Below are 24,506 nucleotides of genomic sequence, written 5' to 3' on the forward strand. Positions count from 1 at the left end.
ATAGCATTTTCCCCATCATCATCCCCTCCCCTCCTTCCCAACACCCATCTTTTTTTTTTTGTACAGTTAGTATCCTCCCTTCTTAAACACACACACACATTCTCTCTCGCTCTCAATATTCTATAGGCAGTAGCAGTAATACCTCTCTTTTTCTCTTTAACTTTTCTGTAAAATGTGCCATTTTCTATATACTCTTATATATATTTCACCCAAGATCTGTTTTTCTTTTTTATCGCGATTGCCACGGTCCACAAACATTGAAGCGTAGCACTTTCTTTCTTCTTAAGTATGTTCTAATGTTCTGATCCGATTACTTGGATCAGTTGTGGCGCCACCTTCGCACATCAATATACACTAATTTGTTTCGTGCACCCAAGTAATAGTCGCGTGATAATATGATAGTAACCAAAGCAAATATCGATGATGGCGTTTTTTGAAGTTGTTAAAGGCGTATGGTCGGAAAAAGATATTTTTAAGCGGCTTTTTGACGCGTAAACATAATACCTTTGCAATCAAATTCGGGCATCTAAACAAAACACTAAGAAGGAAAAAACGATGACGCAGCGAGCACGCACGCACGCTGAAACGGATATTCTAACCATGATTCTAAGCTCTCGCGTTTGATTTTTAGATATCCATAAAAGAGTGTCTAAAAGGCTTGAAAAAGCTTACAGAACGACGTCGTAAAAAAATAACCTTTACAATAGCAATCAGCAGGCCACATATAAGCGTAAGGGGCATTTGGAAGAAATAAACAGGAATTCAACGTATTTTGCTTGTCATAACGATACTGTTATTCATAAGATGCAAGTTGTATATATATATATATATGCGGCACCTTGGCACAGTTCCAAACATCCGATACGCATCAAAAAGGAAGATACCCATTTTTTTCGAGCCTATTGTTTTCTTCATGAATCGTAGATGCAAAGGATTATCAGAAGAATTTGAGCACGAGACAAAAGTTGACATTGATGCCTGTCTCTAATAGAAAAATGATGAACGGCATGTTAATCAAAGATACAAGAGGCAATAATAATGATGATGATGATGATGATGACGTGGGTGTGTCATTAAAGAACATTGTGTCGATTTCAACGTGTACATGGTCGTTTGCATTATTCAAGATTTGTAGAATCGTACTTGTTGGCTCTTGAGCTTGACATCACGTAGTGGGAGCTTGAAGCAGAAGCACATTGGAAAATGTGATGCCCGCCTCTGGCACAGCGAACAAAAAAGAAAAAATGCTGACGACAAGTTATCAAGGCCGTTTGAGCCTTTTTGAGTACCATACAGAGTCCTGTTGGAAGGTCGTTTCCGGGAGGCTATCAATGGCAGCTCTTTTGGGACCATCTTGGCCTTTTTTTTTTCAATCATGTTGTTCATATAGAGAGACTTGTACGGAAGAATCCATATTTTGGCATTTGCCTCATTGATATACAGTTTCTCGGCTGCTAAAAAGCTCTACTGCAGATCGAGAGTCCAAAAAACCTTATCTTTACTGTGCTGTCAAAAAGAAAACCTCTATTCTCTTTCTTTACAGATTGCATATTTACCGGCCAATATTAAATGGCTCTGTTTTTTATTTATCTAATAATAGAACACGTTCTTGTTCCTTAAATGCCTATATATTCTTTTAAACGCGGCTGATGTTTCAGTGTGAAAGGCAGAAATTAGAAACCCAAGCTATGACGAAAATGACGAGCGACGACGATCCGCCCGCACCACCCCCACTAAAACCTACTTGTCAGGGCAGCGTATCATCATCATCATCAACATTAAAAATTTTACGAACCGCCTGAATATCCAGAAAAAACCTGACGACCCAATCTTCTTTGGGCAAGGTGGTGTTGCGGATAGGCCTTATCGGATACGCAATCAAAGAAATTTAATACAAGATTCGAGACTTCCAAGTATAACGATCGCCTCTCTGTCTGTCTGTCTGTCTGTCTATCTCTCTCTCTCTCTCTCTCTCTCTCTCACGTTTTCCATCCTATTCTTGTCCGACCCTCACTGATATGAAAAAAGGAAGCCCATGCATGCATGCATGCTGTCAAGTTAGAAAGTCGCACGTTTGTTAAGAAAAAGACAGACAGACAGAGAAAGGGCACGTGCTCAGCTTTGTGTGAAAAACGTGCACACTACTTTGCCAAGATGCATTTTCTGTGTTGGGTGCTAAATGTGATAATGAGATGAGAGAGTGTCTCGGTCGGGCTTTTAGTATTTTTGGAAAAAAAAAATGCACGTCCAAAGCGCACGGTATACGAAAATCTCTCGAGGAAAAAAAAAATCAAAAAAAAATTTCCGCAAGATCGACACACCAGATCCAATGGCCTTGTACACTCCATCTCGATAGACTGCTTTTATCGTAATTTACAAGCGAAATTTTTAATGTTGGAGCCCCGCTCGTCCAGATGGGCAAGCAAAGGAAGGGTTGGACAAGCGCTAAACCAAAAGCAGTGTGCTACATTTATGTGTGTTTGTGACCTCTGTGTGTGTGTGTGTGTGTGTGTGTCTGCCTATTGACTCTGAGAGTTATTATTTATTCAAAACGACCGGTCCGGTTACTGCCTTGAGGACGAGGGTTGGACAAGCGTTAATTTTGTGTAATGCTGCGTCTGTGTCTATGCGTGTGTGTATATTACCTACTACCTTAGCCGGTAATCTAATATACATACTGCATCAAAGTGCAGCAAAAAAAAAAAGAAAGAGATGACGATGATTTGCAGCAGTATCTCATTGATTGCATGCATGGCAATGCATCTTTTTTTTTTCCTTAGATTTACCGCGTATTCATCTAGAAAGGCGCGTAGCAGCTCCATATCTCCATCATCATCATCATCGGTCGTCGTCTTTGTCGTACGCAGGGTCATGAAACCGACCTTGATTTATATACACACACCTCCAAGAACCTGGCCCCCACCCCTGTGAAATGACCCGTGGTCCCGATAAGATCCTTTACGTATAGAGCACTATAAAAGCGGGGAGGGGGGGGGTTAATAATTTATCTATCTATATATATATATATATATATATATATATAAAGAGATAAAGAAGCCTTTTACTTTTTTCCTTCGCGTGCGGTCCTTTTGTGTGATCTTTTTATTTTCGTCACTACGGTTCAAGTTTGTGTCATGACACGTTACCTGGTGTCGTGTGAGAGTAAGAAAAGGTTAATAGCTAAACATTCACTATCAACCCTGGTCCATCGATATCATGTATGCCTTCTGGGGCAAATGAGGCAAACAAAAAAAAAACCACCATAATTACTATCATGGCTTGGGAGTTTGAACTATAATTTGCTACACAATTAAGGTAACCTTGCACTACCTTGACCGAGAAAATCATGCTCTCTTTTGTGCCAAAGCTTGAGTCTCGTTGCCATGATAAGGGCGCGGCGCGATGATAGTAAATAAAAAAAATAAGCTCATGGAAACAAGGTTTTCCGGAAGCAAGAAAAAGAGAGAGAGAGAGAGAGATCGTTCTTCTTTTTAGTGACTTGATGCTGCGAAAGTGCTTCTGTTCAATCTATCGAGATAGCGAGGTAGCGAGATAGCAGCAACAACAGCAGCAGCTATTACAAAAAAAAAAAGAGACACCTCTCGCCCTAACTTTCTCTTATCAACCTTTGGCAACAATTTATATAAATAAGCTGTCAAATAGGGCATTTATAGTAGATGGTTAAATGGGGTTCGTGCTCTTTAATAAATCTGGGGGTGGGAGGTGGGGGGTTCTGTTGATAGAGAGAGCGAGAGAGAGTCAAGGCCATTTGTTGCCATAGTAAAGTGTTGCCATGGTAAAGAAATCATTAAGACTGCAAGATAGATGTATATTTATAGACTTTGCATGCACTTTTCAATCATGAGCCACGTTTACTGTGGACCCCAATTTCCATTAACTCGCTATAATAATACTGCTGCTGCTACTACTACTACTACTACTGCTACGTAGCTCATTGTCTTACATTGACGGGCGAGAGAAGGAAAATCAATTTTCATGCGCATTCCCTATTTGGAGTAATCCCCCTTGCACCTTGTATCCCACCCCAGCTAGTTAGTAATAAAAGCAGTAGTAGCAGTAGCAGCAGTAGTTCTCCTTTGATCCTTATTACCAGCACCCACCCCCCCCCCCAAAAAAAGGTAAAGCGCACAAACATGACGCTAAAAGAAAACATATATTATTTGTTTATAGGATCTCCTCCCACTGCTCCTTAAACACTCTAGCAACGGTTTTTTGTAGTGGTGAGGAGGCTACAACAAGGTTTGAGAGGAGTTTCTCTGCTTTGCACACAACTTGATGATTTATATATGTATGAGACGATAAAAAATAAATCAAAGAAAGTTTCGGAGCGGGGAGGAGCTGTCACCGCTTGTATATAATACAGGCACGGCGTAGCCAAAAAAAAAAAAAAAAGCGGGAAACTGGATCGTTTCCCGGAAAGACATAGCAAGAGAGAAATTTACTGAAAGCGAAGCACGAGGTCATGTATAACCAATGGGTCGTACACATAGTATCGTGTGTGTGAGTATTTCTTTAGGTGGGTTAAGAAAGTATAGATGCCGCACCTGTGCCTCGCGGCACACACAAGAACGGACGAGCGGCACGACAAAACAGCCAAGGAACGAGCCCAAAATAATTGTCATGCCAACTTGTGCTGGGTTTTGGTGTCTCTCTCTCTCTCTCTTTTTACTGGGTGACCATCAGCATGGACAGCAGTTGAAACGGGGTGCGTGATATATTTTCGCTTGTGTTGTTCTGGACAACGCAGGCAACGGCTGGAAAAAGTCAGAGATCGAGGCATAACCTTAAAGAAAAGGCCATCTCTCTCTCTCTCTCTCTCTCTCTTTATCCACAGCACAGTTTGCATATTTGAAGCGAGTTGCGGGTGTGAATGGAAGTTCGCGAAAGAAAGAGAGAAGATCAGATAATATATGATGTGGGATAGCCCAGCACAAGCACACACACACACAACCCAGACTGCAAGAAAATTCAAGGAAGGTAGGGAAGGCTCGGCCATTGAATATAGTCTCCCCATCGATCAGCATCCCAAACCCGTTCACTTCAATCAAGCGTGACATTCCAGATAGTCTGTGTCTGTGTCTGTGTCTGTGTCTGTGTGAGGAGATCATTATCACCACTGACTCTGTGTCGAATAGGAAGAAGGTGTGGTAAGGGCGGAGCACAACTTTCTCTCGCATTCTCACTCTTACTCTCACTCTCACTCTCATGATTCTATTTAAGATAGTCAGATAGATAGAGACAGGATGTAGGCACGTAGTCTCAGTGAGCCCGCCACCAAGTGCTGCACTAAGAAACAAGGAAGGAAGGAAGGAAGTATGGCTCAGTCGTCGACATGTAGAAAGAAGCTATTGACTCTCACAGGGCTGCGCTCAGACAGGCAGTGTGTGTGTGTGTTAGCTAATAAAAGTTTGAGTAACCGCAAATAAATTTCGGGTACGGGTTCACGAGCAAAATAGAAACGGGTGTGCTCTGCTGCACTAGGCCAAATTGGCTAGTCTGATTCTGTGTAGACCTCGCCCTCTCCCCCACCCCCAAACGAACTCCCACCCCCCCCTCCCTCCCCCTCTCCCCCCAGAAATTTCCCCTTTTGTACCTTTAGCTGTCCAAACCCGCTAATACACTACACACCCACACACACTGCCCACACACACTACCCACACACACACACACACCTCTGGGCCTCTCTTTGCACGATCCCTATAAATTATTACACTTTCCATCATCGACCCTCTCCTTCTTCTCTTCTTTTTTCCCCATTTCTACCTCTTTTTCTTCTTCTTCTTCTTCTTCCTCCTCCTCTTCTGCTTGCTTTCCTTCTTGGATGCATTGATCGCTCTTTATTCTTTCATTCTACAACCTCTTCTTACCCACTGCTACGACTGCACCTTCCCTTTGTTCACACACCTTCTTATCCTCCAGTTCCCCGATCATCATTAGCATCATCTACTCTCATCCATCATTACCACCACCATGAGCTTCCAGCCAGACCAACAGCAACCATTCGACTATCCTGTCCATCGTCCTGCCCTTCAGCACCGGATCACACCACGACAACAAAAGGAAATGACCGAAAATCAAGTCATTGTGCCATCCATGTCCGCCGCCCTTGTTCCTCCTTCGAGCACCTTTGCCTATTATCATGCAGCAGCAGCAGCAGCAGCAGCAGCAGGTGGATACTACCAACTGCCTCCATACATGGCCCTTCCCAGCCAACATCAACATCATCCTCCTCAGCATCACCACCAACAACAACAACAACGCCAAGTGGTCTACTCTACAGTAAGTAAACTTTTAAATTTACCACACCTTCCCATACTTTGGGGGGGGGGGGCTTGGCATTGAATTATATAAAAAGATGAAAGGGTCAGTGGGTTTCCATTTTTAACTCACATTGATCGAATTTGTTTCAAAACAGCCAATCCAGCACCACCCACACCATCATCATCATTACCATCAACAACAACAACAACAGCCAGTACATCACCACGTACCGTCTCAACATCATCATCACCCTCATCCTGCTGTAGCCGTACATCCTCCGATCCATCATACGCTTGAAAATGCCACCATCACCTACGACACCGTGGCCGAACATCGTCTCCAACGCGACCTGGTCAAGGACGTCTTCTTTTCGCCCGCAATGGCACGAGACTCGGTCGAACCCTCGTCCTCGGGCTCCTCGATCTCATCCCAAAGCGACAGCGAGTCCGATTCGGTCGATGACCAGAGCAGCCAGCAAGACATCCTATTCTCGCCCCACGTCAGTCCATCCGACCTTTTGCAAGATGACGATCCACTCTTTTTCATTGGCCTTGATTTTGCTCAAGATGAAACCACCAAGAAACAACAACTTTCCCTCAGACAGCTTAGTCGCAAAACAACAACACCTTCTTCTTTGGATTTGCCTACCCCGCCTGCCAGTGTTGATTTCTCCGAGGAAGAGTATGTCCAACTTGGCCAAGATATCCTAAAACGTCATCGCCATCGATCGGCCCGTACTGCTTGTTCTGCGGCTGCCACAAAGAAACTTAAAGTCATGCCATCTGATAAGATGACTCCGCCCGCATCCCCCGGTATCGAGTATTTTGATGACGCTTCGGCTGAAGAGTCTTCAGATGAAGAGGAAGATGAGGACGTGGATTCACAGCATGAGTATGTGTTGTCTATTTACTATTGGGGAAACGGAATGTAACAAATCACGTGTGTGTGTGTATGCTGTGTGTGTGTGTGTGTGTGCTAAAAGGAAAACTATATATACTCACCATACCCCCTGTTTATAGCAACTCGGAACAAGTGGTGGACCCTGTGTTCTACAGCTATCACCCTCAAGCAGTAGCGGATTTCCAATCGATTTCAGCACCCGACCACGGCTCTGACGATAACGAATCAACCTCGTCGTGGGAAGATATCCAGCAGCGGGCTGATATGTTTGATGACGGTTTTGATACCGATTCGACCAGCGATGAGGAGGAAGAGGCTGTGCTACCGCCCACGCCACCCGCACCATCACTGCCTCCCAAGCAGCTGAAGCAGAAGCGTGTCGTTCGTGATCATCATCACCACCACCAAAAGCAGATTCGCAAGAAGAGTGGGGCTGCTGCTTCATTTTATGGAAAGCAACAGGCGTCCTTGCAAGAAAAGGTTCAATTGCAGGAGCAGGAACACGTCCACCAACATCAACAACAACAACCATCCTTGTTATCCCAAGAAGACCAAGAAGGCTTGGAACGCACTGATTGTCGCGCTACTGCCCATCCTACGATCTATCAAAAGCTCACCAAGCAAAATGTCGACTGGTGTCGCTATTGTGGAACCACTGAGGGTGTGAACTGGCGTCCAGGTCCTTGGGGAAAACGGACGTTGTGCAAGTAAGTTTCTTAAAGTCAGCTTATCTCCCACACACAGACACGCACACACACACAAAGGGCACAGATAAGCTAACCTCTCTTTCTGTCGTTTGTTTAGCAAACATGGATGTGATTACAAAGGCTATGGATTCGCTTGTAAATTACCGCGTCTTGATTTGACTGGATTTGCTCATGAAGCCATCAATGACCGTGACCGTCCGGTTCTGCAATTGTTCTGCTCCGTGTGCCATCGTCAAGAATCCTGGACCGGTAATGTCCTTGTCCGTTGCGAAGGATGTCCCAAGGCCATGCATCAAAAGTGTGCTGCTGCTGCTGCCAATGCTGCTTCGTCTCAGGACGGCCAGCAACAGCAAGAGTTGACGGATGAGTTTGTGGCAAGTGACGAGCAGTGGTTCTGTGATGTCAGTTGCCATGAAAACGCAAGACGGAAACGTATTGTCGTCGAGTTGCCACGGAAACGGTTGCCACTCATGTGTGCTCCCAAAAACAATGCATCATCATCATCATCCTCATCTACAGCATCTTCTACATCTTCTTCTACTACGTGTTTTACTTCATCCGCATCCTCTTCATTACGCTCCTCCTCGTCCTCTACTCCTCCTCCTCCTCTTACTACTTTTTCATAATCATCATATAGATTCTTTATATCTGTCTCTTCTTCTTCTCTGTTAGAATATTTATGAAACCTCTTTCTTGCTTCTTCTTCTTTTGTCAATATTTTACTTCTTTATACAAGCTGTTCTTCTCCACACACACTCTTACACACAGAGACACCTATAACTCCTCCATCACACCTCATACACACGAAGAACACCACACCAACCCATACACACTCACACACACATGCTTTTTTCTCCAGGAGAAACCATGTATATAGTTTTTCTTCTTAAGCCCTTCTTCTTTTTTTTTTATATGTAGTCAAAGTCATCTTATACGCTAATCTTAATCCTTCTTCTTCCACTACTACTACTGTTTTACCCCCTCTCTCACATCAAAACACACACACACACACACACACACAAAAGAATCAAAAAGCACGGCAAAAACAAAATATAATACAACACTAATACAAGTCGCATTTGTTTGTTTGTTTTCTTGTCTGATCATCGTTTCCCCCAATTGTCGGATTCCCTTCTTTGGCCTAAATTGCAACAGTAGCGGAATCTCAATTATCAAGCGGTTGCTGTGTTTGCACCACACACACACATACACACACACTCACTCACTCTCACTCTCTCCCTCTCGTGATAGGAACATAATATAATACATATAAAGCAAAAAAGTGGCAGAAAGCCGACCCTTCCTGCAGCCACAATAGCGAATTCACCCCCCCTCCCCAGAAAACCCGTTCGTCCATTGATTTCGTGCCCTTGTTCCTATAAAACACCATTGCGTTGTTTGTCTGGAGAGACTAGACTGAGAGAGTACAAACGTATTTAAAGGTTAAAAGGATTAACTTTTTTTTTTTTTCAAGACATTCTTCCCTTTAATGATGGAGACTTATTCTTCTTTTGAAACAGAACAGAATGGATCGTAAATCAAGGACATCGCGCTCGGCGTCTTTAGAAGATACCAACGAAGAACTAAGTCTGTGGAAACAGATATGCACGTCGCTCGCGAAACTGGAAAATATACAAAAGGAAACAGAGTCTGTTTTGAACAGTATCAATAAAATACATGTTGCTGTCAATTTTGATGAAGGTAAAAAAAATCTGGTGGGGGGGGGATATCACCCTCTATCATGAGTAGTATAAGTGTGTGTTAACGTTTTCTATCTCTATCTCTCTGTACCTTGTCGCATCATAGGCATATCAGTTAGTTTATCACAACGGTTAAAGGATTATTATCAAAACGGGATTAATCTTTCATCAAGTGAAGCAAGGTAACCTGTTTGATGGGACAAAGGGGGGGATTTTTTACTTTCTCACTAATGTATACTCTGGGGTTCAACAATAGAACAATCAGTGATATCATTGAAAAAGTATCAGTATTGATTGCCCTGAGAGAAGCATCCGAGAACGTGAATGGTAAGATAAAAAAGATTAGAAAGATGATCATTAACGAGGTGATCCTTACAGCCATCTTTCTTCTTTGACATAGAACAAAAACGAAAAAAGCGGAAAACTGAAGCCGACGAACTGAAAAGCTCTAATTCATCACCTAGTGGCACATCTGCAAAGAAATCGAAAAAGTGAGTTTTTATATAAAGTAGTACGCAAACACACACACACACACACAGTGAGACGACGCCACAATCAGTATATATAATATCGTCGACACACCCTTCTTTTTTTCTCACTTGCGACCCGTTGTATTTGAGCAGCAGTGACATTATACCACCAGGCACTTCAGTAAGCAGTAATTCATTCCATGTTTATAAAGGAGTTGAGGGTGGGTTGGACTAATCAAAAAAAAAAAATGTGTTGCTAGGTGGCTGCTAAGCAACCGAAACAAAAAGATAAAAATGAAGAATGGATTCTTGCTGTCGTGATCAATTTTCAAGCCGATAAAAACAAGTAAGACTCGATAGATCCCCATTTCACTCCTTTTTCTCCTGATACCGAGATGTCTGAACAGCAAGGGAAACATTTGGTTCTTTGGAAAAACAGATACCATGTAGAAGATGTGGATCAAGATGAATTCGGTCAACGACAGTAAGTTTCTAGAGTGTCTTTCCACATTTCTAGTCAAGAGTTAAGCATTGAAACCATTGTTGTTGTTGTTGTGTCTGTTTTATAGGCGATATTTATTGCCTCCACGAAATGTCATTCCTGTTCCGGACGGTCGAGATACACGCAATTTGCCAGAGCTAAGTGCTGGCCAGGACGTCTTGGCTTTATATCCTGGAACCACTTGCTTTTACAAAGCAACGGTGATTCTTCCTCCAAACAAGGTAAAAATGACATTGGGAGAGCTCTAGCTTCAGCACTATTTACTAACGATAGCTCTTGATTTCAAAAATGTAGAATAAGGATCTTGGCTCGGCAGGGAATTATCAGGTACAATTTGAAGATGATAATAACGAGTTGAAGTATGTATTGCCAGGACATGTCTTGGAAATGCCCAAAGCGAAATGATCCCAAAGTTTACGTCTTTCTCACACCCTCCAACGTAACATCCCCTATTCCTCCTCTCTCTCTCTCTCTCTCTCTCTCTCCATTTGTATAACGTTCCTCCTTCAGCCATCGAACATTATCACACGGCATCAACATTTTACAACTACTACTACTACTACTACTACTACTACAACACGCACATCAAACAAGCCATACTACAACCAACTCATCCACTCTTGACTCTTTTTCCTTCATACTTTCATCCAGTTTCCCCGCGTCTTTTTTTTTTTTATATATAAATTTCATCCTCATGTTCCACCTATCCTATATCTTATTGAAAATTGTTTCGTCGTAACCGTTGCCCACAGCTCCGGATCAACTGGTATACTACTACTAACATACATTGGTCCAATTACTTTGATAAAGTAGGTTGGGCTCTGGGATACACTTGCTATAATTGCTACTGTATTGATATCTTTCGTGCATAAGTATGTAGAGCAAACGGCACTGACAATGGTCTGATGCATGACCTACGAGCAGCTGTAATGTTTTTTTCCGGTGAGCAAACAAGAGGATGATGCACATGACACGTTTTCTTCTAAACAACGCAGATCTCCTGTTACTAACATGCATGGGCACCTTGTGCATGTTTTGGTCAATCCCCAATAACAAAAAACCTGTCAAACTCTGTATGCCAACCCTGCACACACACACACATATCTCTTAAAAGACACCGGAATGAATCACCTCTTTAGTAGCCAGACCGAGACAATGTCGTCGCTTTCTTTCACTGCTGAGACTACCGTGACACGCATTCTTTCCGTGATGGCTGCCGTCTTTTTTAAAGAATATATCACTGGATGTATAACCTACATTATCCTCTGTTTCACATCGGTATCAACATCCCCGTGGGGACCACCCCCTCCGCATCCCAAATGATCAAAAGACGCAAAAAAATAATAATAATGGAATGGAGGGGGGGGGCATTTCTTTATTTTACTGAACCGTGCCATCCTCTACTTCAGCCAATGCCTTTCTGAGCTCCTCGCTTTCATGATCAAACCGTAATCCAGTCTTGAACGCGGCCAGGGCCTCCTCCGCACGACCCATGCCCCACAATGCCTTGCCTTTCCTAAACCAGCCCTTGCTCCATTCTCGCTTTAAACGCGTGACCATTTCTGCATCGACCAACGCATCGACATATTCCTGGGTAGCCAGACGTGCTGCAGATCGATTACTCAGGATAGCTGATAATTCTTCGCGGACATATTGGAACGCGAGTGGTTCCCAGAGCGGACGTGACCAGGACAGATCCACTGCCATGGTATAGAATCGGATTGCCTCGGGGTAATTGTTTTGTTTAAAGAACTTGTTGCCCTCTTCTTTCAGACGATTCACTTGGGCGTTTCGGACGGGGTTGGGTGCGTTGGGTGGTGGTAAATCTTTGACCTGTTTCAGTGATACTGCAAGCGTATTGTGTTCCGACCAGTCAATGTTGCAGTTTGTACAGGTCTCCAGATTGTGTTCCTTGCACATGATCTTGTCACCATCGGACGAGACGCTCACTTCTATTGGGTTCATTGTTGCCATCTTGTTGCTGTAGTCGTTTATAATAGTAGTAATAGTAGATACAGTAAATATATGTATGTATGTATGTATGTAAAGGAGACGAGGTGGGGGAGGAGAGTGTAGTGGTTGCTTTGAAGGGAGAGGAAAGGGCAAACAGCAGAGGGACTCCCAGAGTATATCCCAGTTCTGACTGGACAGCTGGATTCAAAAATATTCAAGAGAGGCATTTGTTGGAAAAAATGGCAGCAGGACACGTCAATCCATTACAGCAGAAATGTTTCTCTTTGCGCGTATTCTCACACATTGGATTTACATGGTTCAACAATCTTGACAAGTTTATTTGCTTTTTAAAAAAGAAAAGTTGCTGCTGCTGAGCTATCCGAACCAGAGGATCGACAAGGCAGAATTTTCCTTTTTCGTCGTTATTTTTTACGAAATAGCTCCTTTGCTGGAAAGCGGGCCGTCGGGGAAAGGGGATCGACGACCCTATATAAGCGTTGTCGTTATTGTCATTCGGAACAGTAGATAGGTGCATACCATGAAACTACTCTTTAAACAGAACAGGACATAATCATTGACATGCTAAACCGTCCACTGATCAGGTGAAAATTGTCACCAATGATTCCCGTCGGTATGATCGCTAGATAGACCCAACGATTAAGCCAAGACGACACTAGATGTCTAACGTGTTTCTGGTTAAAGCGTTACAAAGAAACGAGGTCGACTATGGCCTTCTTGTGAGACACGTATACTTTTGGATGCTTGTGGGGCGGGGGAGGAGGAGGCGGTTATGCAGACACGCTCTTGTATTATTGTAACGCAACAGAACGTGGGTTCGCTATCGAAATGCAAAATACGTTGTGCGAGCTGGGAATGGGGCAGTTCACTGTTGTCCAGTTTTGGTTTTGTTTCCAAAGAAAAGATCAGGAACCCAATAGCTAGCGATTGATAAGCATTATTGCAGCTTTTTTGGTTCTCTTCATTGGCGCATTAACTGACGACGATAGAATTATATGCCGCCATGTGGCAATTTTTCTTTTTCTCTTCTAGCCATGTGCTTTTTTTTAGAACCAGCATCCAATACGCTGCTGCAACTTATCATCGCTCCCGCTATACATATGAAATCAATCTATTTTTGCGAACTTTATAGTAGTTTAGGAACCTGTAGCCAGGCATTTGGTCTACAGTATATTAATAGGATATATGAAAGCTGGAGTATTGGTTCCAGGCTGCAACCCTTGAGCTGTAGGGCCTTTTTTATATATATCATGCATTATAATGGTCTTGGTATTTTAATATGTACGTTAAACGGATGACTGAGAATGGCTTTTTTGAAGAAGGATATAACGACTGATCCCATACTATAAACAGCGTCAAGTGGTTACAGGTGTAAAACAGATATTTATATGAGATCGTGGTTAATATCAATTGGTCGCTTTCTTTTTGAACTGCGCGCTTGCACTGATGCTTGTGCACACGTTACTCGAACATTTGTATCGAGTGGTGGTACACACTTCTATCAAGTAGTGGTCTCGCTATTCTGTGTTGTGCTGCTTATCATTCTACAGACAAAGCAAGACTATGACTTGCTATCCACATACGCACTGTATCCGGCGACTCAGATTCTGCTGATTTGATAATAATAGTATCAAGTTCCTTGTTGTCAGCACGATTGTAATGATTGCCATCACTCTATCTTCGATACAACAGTTAGTAGAGACCACCTCTGTGGTATGGCGTTTTTCAAAGTATACATTGGCATCATCATTACGAGAAACTCGCATTACTGATACTGTAGAATACATGCAAAGAAACTCGAGAATGCAAAGAATCGGATGCTATTATTATACTTCAAGTGCGAGCGAGTCGGGTAAAAAGGAGTCATGGTGTGGGGTGGATCAAAGTGCTCAGCGATAACGACCAAGGGAGCATGATGATGGCGCCATTGCATTGCATAACGAAAAAAGTCATCTCTGCATATTGCAAAAGACACGATAAGCATTATATATCTAATCGTAAAGAGTTGAAGGCAGCTTCTCACCACCATACAATGATAATACAGTGGATCTTTGATTATTTTAAAGCACCAGTTTCTGAAAAAAAAAAGTAGGGTTGAAAATCTAACGAGTCGGTTGAAAGCTTAACGGGTGTGAAATGAACGAGGACCCACTGTAGAAATCATAAATCAATTTCTTTAAATGACGAACAGTACAGCCAGAATATGCTACATAAAAAAAGATGTACGTGTTTAATGTATTATGCTGCTTTGAAAGGAGACGTGTTATATACATATCAGAAACAAGAGTGATATTAACAAGAAACAAGGTTTTCTTGGTGTTCTGTCATTTTATATCTTCAACCATTCATCCCCCCTATCAATACTGATACGGTCAATCAAATCAAGAATGACGATCCGCTCCTGACTATACCACAACAACTACTACATTTGTTTTAGCATTGTGTGTGTATTATTGTCTGCTGCTTTTGTGTGCAATATTATTTGGATATCTTATCATCAGCGTAGCAGTAATGCTACACCGCATATATTGTAGTATCACAGAGCGACGGCTATACTATGAATAGGACGGAAATGAGATACGACTGAAAGTGTCTCGGATGAGCTATCATAACTGATTTTGTGGAAAATGAGAAGAAGGGGTGCGAGTTCATGAATCGAAATCTCTCCATCCGACGACCACTTGAGAGCTTCTTTATTTATGAAGAGGTCGTTAAAGATGTTAGATAAGATGTAAGTTAAAAGTGATGTCGAGTGGGGAAGAAAAGGGCTATTTATACTAATTATTATCTGTTGGTCTCTGATTATGTGACTCTTGGCTTGCTAATGCTAAAAGCTCCCAATAATGTAGTAGAAGCATCTGCTAAGGCGATGAAAGAAGACATTAGCGGGAAAGCCAATGAGAGTGCGGGCAGAAATTGAGTATAGGGCGATATGAAAAGAAAAATCTTTCATTAGGATCGGTAAATAGCACTAACAATGATCATGCCACTACTGCGATTTACTGCTTTTAGCATAACATAGCATGGCGCGATTTTATTGTTAAACACACTTTACAGTTCCTGTTGTATGTTCGTTTTCCTATTCTCAATCGTGTGATTCTCATTTATCCATAGTTTCTAAAAGCATAACTCTAACAGGTATCTGCCAAACGTACACGACGCTAGCTTTTGTCAATTATTCAACTGATAAAAATGAACTGATACATATTACACATCTTTTTCATTATTATTTAGGAATATCAAATAAGATTACTACTGCCTTAAAGAGATACAAGACGGGATTGCCGATTTATTATCCAAACACATGTTGAGGTCTCTAAAGGTATCCATAATATGCTGCGCTATTTGCTCAAAGATTTGTCATGAGCAACAACACAGGTGATAATTACGAACAAAGTATCTTGAGATGAAGATTATAAGCATATGCTCTAAATGCCGTATCGCTTTTAGTAGTGTTGATGGCTTTGTTTACACTGATCTCAACGATTAAAATTATAACTATAAAAGCTTGATACAGTCTCTAAGAATTAGAGTATAATCGGAAAACATTTCATTCTGTTCATACAGTGTTGATGTACCTGTGGGTCCACGGAACGGAACAAGGGGTCCATTTAAGGGGGGAACAAGGGGCTATTGGCGGAGAGAAGCAAGAAGGCGAGTTTTTTTTAATGCCAAAAGGAGACCTTTTACATCAAGTTAAATGACATCGTTGCGTTAGCCCTGTTGTAATATGTACTCAGTGCTGATGAGAAAAGGATTGATTAATCGACGTTAATTACAGCTATACACCCAGTAGCAGCGACAACAACAAGCACAACAACAGTGGAAACCAAGATAACTGCACAATGGGATAGCCCATTTCTATTGTTTCTTGTTTTGATTAAATTGGTTTGTCGTTGTCATAGTAACAACACGATGCTTTTTAAATGAAATTATTTGCAAGAAAGGAACTCTTGGAGCATCCCCGTCTCCCGCGAAATTAAAGAAACAATGATCGATATAATGTAAACACTACTATACTGCGAGTGCCCATGTCCTGTCAAAAATTACACTTTAAGCAAAAAATGATGAATGCATATTATTGTCCCCTTGTCATACATCTACTACCAAGCCAATTGCCTTTATACGTTTTGTATCGAACCGTTTTGTCATCATATCATACCGCTGCATATATCTCGCAATATGTATGTAGAACAGTTCACACCTAATACTACTATGATGTAAGGCTTTCCACAAATGAGAGCAATCCTCGTTGCGATTTTCATTTTGCACCGACACGTTGTTTGTATCATGTGTGCTTGTTTATACACGCTAAATATGTAATAAACAAAACGAATAAGAGACGATAGAGAAGGACAACGCTTGTTGCTTGGCTGACGCGCGCTGTTTAGCTCTGTTGTTGCAAAGAGTATAATGGATGAAACCCGAGAAAGTAAATATTTCTTTTTTTATCCACTGGTGCCACCTGACACGCTTATGTCCCTTTGCGCACGTAGGCCGCAAGTGTGCACCAAGAACGCGCGCACAAGAAGCATGGTTAAATTACATTTTTATACCTAAAACGCTTACCATGTATATCTACTCAAGATTTTTCATCAGCCAAATCTGGACATTTTATATGGCAAAAGGGGGGGGGGAGGGAGGAGAGTGGGGTTTAGCAGGCAAGGGTGAGAGAGAGAGAGAGAGACAAGGGGGTGGAGAACCGTGTACTATTTCTCTATTTTTACCCAAAAATTCCATCCATCTTGGACGCACAAAAACGCAAACAACAACAACAACAACAAAGGCTTAGGTCCATTTCTTATATATACAATGCATGTAATTCCTAAGCTGGGGCTCTTTTCCACACAGCGAGCGAAAGATGATACGTCTGATCAACAGCAACAAGCGCACACATGTGCACACGTGAGGTAGTATGCGCATCACTGGGCGTCGTCATCTTCATCATCATCATCATCTTCTTGCTCATCGCCTTTCTTCCTCGATGCATATTGTCATCCTACCGGACCACATAGCAATAAAATAACCTTTCCCTTTTGATCAACTCCTTTATTTCCAACAGGCCCCAAGAAGAAATTGATATGCAGCCCGGAGTTGCCGGGAGAGTAATAGTGACTGAGTGTCACTCTATTCCTCCTTCTCCTTCTCCTCCTCCCCTTCCCCCTTCTCAATCCTCTCAATTTTGGAGAAAAAGAAAGAATGTGTATAAGAGAGAGGGCATGTGCTTATGTTTATGTGCGCTGTGCGCAATGCGCAAATTGTGTAAATATACACATAGACCTACATACAGAAAACCAGTCCAGAACTGAACAAGGGAAGTGTTTATATATAATCCCCTTCATACATCTTGCTTTTCCATTTCTTCCTCTCTCTTTTTCATTGTCTCTCTAATCTTTTCCTTTGTGAATAATCTATTGTAAATAAGCCAAAGAATGATCTATCATCAATTGGCTTTATTGCTGATATCAACGTTATTGCTATCAACAAGCTTCATTGCTGTTGTTGTTCGAGCAGCAGCTGTCGAATTCCGAGTCGTAGCACCCAGCGCCACTGATGTTCAAGTATCCATCAATGGCCAGAACACCAAACTCACTGCTCAAGATCCGGATGTACCTTACTTTGTCGGGCAAGCTGAAGCTGGCGACGGAGCCAAATACAAAGTATGTTGTGGATTCTGTTATTATACCACTGCTTTGCTAAGCAAGTGTTTCGTTTTTGCGCTCTTTTTTATGCTCCTCCTCTTCCTCCTCTCACTACCTCCCCTTCTCCTGCCAAATTTAAAAAAATCCAACAACTCCTACTGCTACTTTAACTACTACTACTACTACTTGGCATATATATCATCCTCGCTAACCCCTCGGTCATCAATCCATTCGTTTCGATCTGCTTAATATAGTACATTGTCGGTGGCACTGCAGAAGCATTTGAACGAACTTTAGAAGCTGGGCGCACGTCTACTCGAAATGATTTCTTCAATCGTCAGGTTACTTATGCCAATATTCCAAAATTGCCTTGGCCTATCAAGGAAAATGTAAGCTTCGTTCCTCTTTTATGATCTCTCTTCAACCCCCTTTTCTTGGTCACCAAAGAAGTTATCCAACAAGCAAAAAAAAAAAAAAAAAACTTGTTTGCTAATGAAAGGAGTTGTATCATAGCCACAATGGACTCGAGCTGGTCCGGAATCACCCATGTTTGATACAAACTATATTCCAAGCATCTTCATGACCATGTCGCCTGAAGAAAAAAGTACCTTGGTCCAAACTGTCCCTGCAGATCTTTTCAGCTCCAAGTTTACATTTGTTGGGCCTGATGAAGTACTTGCTTATGAGGTAATGTATAGCTTTGATATTGATGTGTCAAACGTAATTATCGGACGGGCCAAACAATCGCATCAATGCTGATAAACATTGCTGCAATAGAACTGCTCCTTTGGTATTCACGGTGCAGGAAAGAAACACAACAACGACAAGCAAAGCTGGCGCTGGATGTTGCCTGAAGGCAAATATATTTACAACCGGAACTACATCAAGCTGCGCCACATGGAAGAAGACCCTACCCAAATGCGTGAAAAGACCTATTCCGACATCTTGCAAGCGATGGGCGTCTACGGAAATGATGCCAATATTGTCCGTTTCTTTATCAATGGCGAGTTTTTCGGCACCTTCAACATGCTCGACGACATTACTCAATACTCGTACATCAATGCCGTGTTTTACAACGGCAAGCCGCCGCAGCAAATGGGCCCCTTGTACGATGGTGCTTCCGGAGCCGATTTTGCTTATGACTCCACTGGCGAGGGCTACAGCTTTTGGATTCCAAACGTCGATAGCCCTGAAGACTACGATGCCATTGACCCGCTTTGTCAAACTTTGAACCAGACCGATGCAACAAACAATGATCAAATCAGTAAACTGGGCAGCCAGTTTGAAATTGACGGATTTGTTCGTTTCATGGTGATGGAATACCTAGCCGGTCATTGGGACGGCTATTGGATGGCGCAAACCAACGATGGCGCATATCGTGACCCAACGCAAAACAACAAATGGTACTATCTGGGCCAAGATTATGATGCAACGTTCGGTGTCAATTTGGGTGAGCCGGAAGGTGCCGCGTTTGTCGATGTATCGTACAAGGAATTCCCACAGCGATATCCGGGCGCAGTGATGATCAACACGTTGTTGGAAAACCAAGACGTTCGCACCAAGTTTGAAACTTATCTCAAGGATACCGTCGCTGTCTTGTTCAACAACGTTACCCTCACAAATCGTCTCATGAAATACCACGAGTTCTTGTTGCCAGACTTGGAATGGGATCGTACTGTCAAGCAGCAGTCGCCTGGTATCCATTTTGGCTGGTCATTCGAACAGGTTTCCCAAAATCTGTGGGAGCCTGTCACGGCTTCAGGAGAAGGTGGTGGCGCAGATTGGGGTTTCCTCGACTGGATTGTCAAAAAGAGCCAGGCTGTTGCCAAGGAATTTGATGTGCAGATTACTACAGAGCCTGTTGGTCCACCTGATTCTGCTTCTTCTGCATCCTCCAGCGCCGATACGCCAGCGCCTACCGGTGTTCATCCTGCTGGTCAAAACGCCTCTGCAGCAACTAGAAGTGTAAGCGCCTTGTCTGGCAGCATCATCTCGGCGCTGACAGCAATGTCACTTTATTTAATTTTGGTAAGGACCTCGCTCATCACAATAGCAAGACAGCTGTCAATCGATCTTGCGTATATTAACTGTTTCTTTCATTGTTGTTTCCCTCCATTTTTGCATACAGAATTTCTAAACATTTGTAGCACGCAATGAATCATATCTCGGCGCTGTATGTATGCACTGTACATCATCATTAGCGCTCAGCAACAGCATTCCTAATAATAGTAATAATTTTATCGCCCACACATCTTTTATCTTTTTCCATCATCTTTTCCCTGACCTCGTGACAAGAGTAAATCCTTAAATATCGCAATCTAGTTATTACATTATATATGAACGATGAATAGCATGTCGATCAATCATGCCATGTTGAGATTTTACGTTTTTGTTTTGTTTGTTTTCATGCAGCAAATAGCATTTGATTTCCTGCATTGTCTTTGTTCGAATTCCTGTTGACCCATTATCCACGATAACCTGTACTTTAACTATTCCAACCTCGTTGTAAAACTATTGATCATCGTTGATATCGAACAGTAGGGTGAATGGGCAGAAGGAAAAAGGTTGGTTCTTCTTGGACTGGTAACAATAAGGAGTAAGAGGGGGAGTATATGAGAAGCGCTTTGCCTCGGCAAAGGATGATGGTGGAGTTGAGGTTTTTTCAAAACAGGCTGTTGTTATTTCGCTGTTGTTGCTGCTGTTGTTTGACTTGAGCAGCAGAGGGTGGCGGTGGGATTAACGGCACCATGCCTCCAGATGCAGGAGAGCTACTGCTGGATGACGATGACGATGATGTTGCAGTTGGTCTGTTGCGTTTGGCCTAGAATCATATAATAAGATGCATATTCCATAAGATTTCATCATAGCCCCTTACTCCAGGATACTTACTCCAACATTGCCAATATTGATGCTAATAGTTTGGCCTTCTTTCAAACTATAATCCTTCTTTGGTAAATCGTCCGCATGAGCAGCTCTTTCTGCAGCTTTCTTTTCCGCTTGCAATTGTCTATTAGATTCCCAGTTTTAGCATAAACAATGCCTTCAAACACTTTTGATCCCCATAATAGTTGTTATGCAGCATAATATTTACTTTGTAAAGTCTTGCAAAGCTACATTAAAGTCGAATGCATCGCTACGTTCCTGGAAACCCATACCAATAAAAGCATGACGACCTAGTAAACCGGTTAATATTCATATTTAGCCCACCTACTGCTTTATTCAATTTTAACTTGCATCACAATGCTATCCGTTCGTTTCTCATCCACTCCCAAACCTTATCGAACGTACCCTCATGCTCGATCTTGAGCACAAAGTATCGACTGGAATCCAAAACAGCTTCCACAGAATTCGTAGCAGGGTTATACGGACACAATGCAAAAAGTTCACCTAAAGTTTCCCGAATCGTTAATAAGCAAGTCAGTAACTAAATGGAAAACTTTCTTTACACAAGATCAAGACTACTATTTCTCCTCACTGGGGCTTTGCCAATCTTACTCCCCTATCTTCTTTCACCAAGGTACACATGTTTATCCTTTTCTCCCTTACCAGTGTTGGCGTCTTCTAATCGGATCGAACACGAATCTCCTTTTGCCAAAATGCGTAGTCTGCCTTTCCAAAGGAAAGAACTGCCAAGGTCACCCCATTCTGAAGCTCTATTAAGAGTTGCGCATGTTATTTCGTTCATGGTCGTCTTTTCAAAATGTTCCTTTTCATGTAGGAGTTGTGCCGTTTTTGATCGAGATGAAGCTTCGTAATATTTTACCTATAACCTCTAGCTGCTGTTCGAGGGGGGATTTTGTATACTACAAAATAAAAAAAGAGGAATCACGGTTCAAGAACGCCGTTGGGAAAACGAGTATTGACAACATTATATAGAAAGATATCTTAAGTACCGAAGCATTCGCGTATAATTAAAAGTACACTTTCGTAGTCGTTGTCCATTGCAGTCCGTAATATAACAAAAGAAGAACAGAGACCAGCCTGCTGCTATTTTCGTATACTGTTCCTAGCCTGACTTTGAAATAGATAAACTGCTGTCATAGCGCGCAGCATGTTGGTAGTTGCTGTGTGTGGCTAAAGTGGCGCTCTTGTTCTGAATTGCTTGATAAATTGTTTATACACTGGGGTTTAATAGTAAGCCGCCAGCAGTTATAATACTGTATACAAGTCTTTTCGCAAGCATCCTTAATGGTATTTATCTCTGCAAAGATAATCCTCGTCGAATGGTACAATAATGTGGTAATAAGCTCTCAAGTGCTATGATATTTACTCTGAGACATGCTACGTAGCAGAAGTGATATATTCGATGCTTTGGTACCTCTCAGTGCAAAAAGCACCGAATTCGACATGACCTTTCCGAAATAGCACGCATTCTACCGGCTTCTGCAATTCACTTGGCTGCGCGTATCGTTCAAACAGTCGAATTGAACTGATAGGACGCGCTGTCGTAATGCTGTTAACATGCGACATTTTGAGCGTTTCCAGTAGTTGTGGAAAGGCTCGAAAATAGCGTCGATTCAGCCCTCCATATCGCATACAGGTCAGCCGTCTAGGTAAGTTGAAATGTTTGTGTCAACAATCGATCGTAGCATGAATGGCTGTGCAAAGTAGAACTAAGCGACAATGTCAAGCTGACCGCCCGTGTAGCTTGAAATCAAATTGGGTGGTATGAATTATTTCAATCTCTTGTCCTGGTATATCCCTTGAATCAGCGAACAAGGTTTCTAGAGTATGCCGGTTCTTGTGTAGCAGCAAAAACAGAGCTCAAGAGAGTCGCAGCACAGACTACTGTTTGTGTAGAGCGCCGTTAAACTATCGTAACCATTGCGCGTCTTATCTTGTAGCTCGGGTATGAAAAATTCACCGGAGTCGTATCCCAGTATCTCGAGATTTGTTGCAAGAAAATGATATCGTAAAGTATATCACGGAAGTATCGCATCCAAAGTTCGTCGTACTCTTTCGCAGCATTTTATTATTTGCTTCTAAATACGTGGTCCAGTGATTGGGTTTGATTTCAATTCGAGGCTTGTATGTGCACAAGATTTGCCAACCATAATAAAGTCACCAGTCAACGTTTGGACGAAGTCATCAGGTAGATGAGACTTGACAAAGAACGACACGAAGAAAGTATATCTCCTATGATCATAGTGTGTGGATATTCGTCAACGGCGATGATCAGCTTTGTCAATGTATAGCTTGTTAGCCATCATGCATTTGACAGTTAAAATGATAAATTGGTGTGAGCCGTCCTCGCTGCAACTTGTATGAATAGAAAAGCACTCTACTTTCGTTTGGATTCTTCCAATTAGTTGCTTTAGCATATGAAAGATGAGTTTACGCTATGCACTGGATTGCATCCGCCAATTGAGTGTCGACTTTGGTGTCGTCAGTTGATACATTTGCTTCCGTGCGTCTGCACATTTGATACAGACAGACATAAGAATGTTGTTTCCTTTGGTAACAAAGGGATGATGCTGTTGTAATCTTGGTTGGTACTTTCGCCATTAAAAATCGTTTAAGCTATCGTTTTTCTTGCCAGCTGCTTCCTTGCCAGTTGTCAGACATAATATTTGTTGCTCTTGTTGATTAAATTAACATTTTGAGCGCGTCGTTGTATGCTACAATTGTTTGGCGCTGGTACCCGTGATGCATGGTGTAGATTTGGCTTTTTGAATATATTCCAAGTGCTGATTCCGGTAAATGATCGATCCTTATTCAGCGTCGACAAGACACTCCCGAAATCTCCTAAATTTCCTTGAATTGGGTGCGCACACGCTAAAACATTTTTGAAGCAGTAAAACTGCATGCTCGACAGCATAATGGTACTGCTGATTACCGGGGCTTTGTTGAATCCCTGGATCGTCTTTAGAAAGGACTCTATGGTGACAGTATTGATGTGTTGGAGAGGATACTGCAAGATTGCTAGTGGATGGGTGTAACACCTGTAGTTCTGATGAAAGGCAGAAGAGAGGGGAAAGAAGAACAAAAATAAACCGCCAGTATACGTTAATTAAAGAGGAGGAGGAAGAGTGTCAGGTACGCAATGCAAAAAAGAGTATTTTGATGGCCTGTATTCCTATTGTTCAATACCTTGTCGCCATCGTGACGTCATTTATATATGGATCCTACTATTATTGCCATCAATGAAGTATTTACTGGTATCAAAATGGATACCTGTTTAGCCATGAAACAACCGCAGTATGCTGCCAACCAACTATAGCTCATTCTTGACGGATATTAAAATCACAGGGCGACAGCTGAACGCAAGTGTATAGCAAATAACAAGTGGTTGATATGTAATGTCTCCGAAGGTGAAAGCTGCACGATTTTTG

The 24,506-nt window shown here is 42.3% G+C and overlaps 6 protein-coding genes across 6 annotated transcripts; 3 read left to right on the forward strand and 3 right to left on the reverse strand.

Annotated features, from left to right (window-relative positions):
- Positions 1-5,726: 5,726 nt before the first annotated feature.
- BDB00DRAFT_832124 (uncharacterized protein) lies at positions 5,727-6,495 on the reverse strand. Its single transcript, XM_053124182.1, has 2 exons — positions 6,437-6,495; positions 5,727-6,300 (listed from the first exon to the last, which is right to left on the reverse strand). Exons 1-2 carry the CDS (start codon positions 6,473-6,475, stop codon positions 5,971-5,973), a joined length of 369 nt encoding a protein of 122 aa, XP_052977863.1. The 5' UTR covers positions 6,476-6,495; the 3' UTR covers positions 5,727-5,970.
- Positions 6,475-8,966, forward strand: BDB00DRAFT_832125 (uncharacterized protein). The gene is made up of 3 exons (XM_053124183.1): positions 6,475-7,173; positions 7,302-7,889; positions 7,987-8,966. The coding sequence occupies exons 1-3, from the start codon at positions 6,662-6,664 to the stop codon at positions 8,513-8,515; spliced, it is 1,629 nt and encodes a 542-aa protein (XP_052977864.1). The 5' UTR covers positions 6,475-6,661; the 3' UTR covers positions 8,516-8,966.
- Positions 8,967-9,415: 449 nt separating this feature from the next.
- BDB00DRAFT_874163 (SGF29 tudor-like domain-containing protein) lies at positions 9,416-10,966 on the forward strand (the record flags this gene model as incomplete). The annotated part of the gene is made up of 9 exons (XM_053127192.1): positions 9,416-9,590; positions 9,696-9,771; positions 9,846-9,916; positions 9,990-10,080; positions 10,213-10,240; positions 10,320-10,405; positions 10,499-10,543; positions 10,629-10,782; positions 10,856-10,966. The coding sequence occupies 9 exons, from the start codon at positions 9,416-9,418 to the stop codon at positions 10,964-10,966; spliced, it is 837 nt and encodes a 278-aa protein (XP_052977865.1).
- A 488-nt stretch (positions 10,967-11,454) lies between these two features.
- Positions 11,455-12,662, reverse strand: BDB00DRAFT_832130 (uncharacterized protein). Its single transcript, XM_053124184.1, has one exon. It carries the CDS (start codon positions 12,533-12,535, stop codon positions 11,942-11,944), a length of 594 nt encoding a protein of 197 aa, XP_052977866.1. The 5' UTR covers positions 12,536-12,662; the 3' UTR covers positions 11,455-11,941.
- A 5,302-nt stretch (positions 12,663-17,964) lies between these two features.
- On the forward strand, positions 17,965-20,331 carry BDB00DRAFT_766759 (coth protein-domain-containing protein; the record flags this gene model as incomplete). The annotated part of the gene is made up of 4 exons (XM_053119613.1): positions 17,965-18,192; positions 18,429-18,563; positions 18,688-18,861; positions 18,952-20,331. The coding sequence occupies 4 exons, from the start codon at positions 17,965-17,967 to the stop codon at positions 20,329-20,331; spliced, it is 1,917 nt and encodes a 638-aa protein (XP_052977867.1).
- A 505-nt stretch (positions 20,332-20,836) lies between these two features.
- BDB00DRAFT_883773 (adaptin ear-binding coat-associated protein 1) lies at positions 20,837-22,116 on the reverse strand (the record flags this gene model as incomplete). The annotated part of the gene is made up of 7 exons (XM_053128265.1): positions 20,837-20,995; positions 21,064-21,181; positions 21,266-21,347; positions 21,463-21,561; positions 21,721-21,827; positions 21,938-21,977; positions 22,068-22,116. 7 exons carry the CDS (start codon positions 22,114-22,116, stop codon positions 20,837-20,839), a joined length of 654 nt encoding a protein of 217 aa, XP_052977868.1.
- Between the last annotated feature and the right edge of the window lie 2,390 nt (positions 22,117-24,506).

This window comes from Zychaea mexicana, assembly GCF_025766255.1.
Source record: "Zychaea mexicana strain RSA 1403 chromosome Unknown BDB00scaffold_56, whole genome shotgun sequence".
Lineage (NCBI taxonomy): Eukaryota > Fungi > Mucoromycota > Mucoromycetes > Mucorales > Lichtheimiaceae > Zychaea > Zychaea mexicana.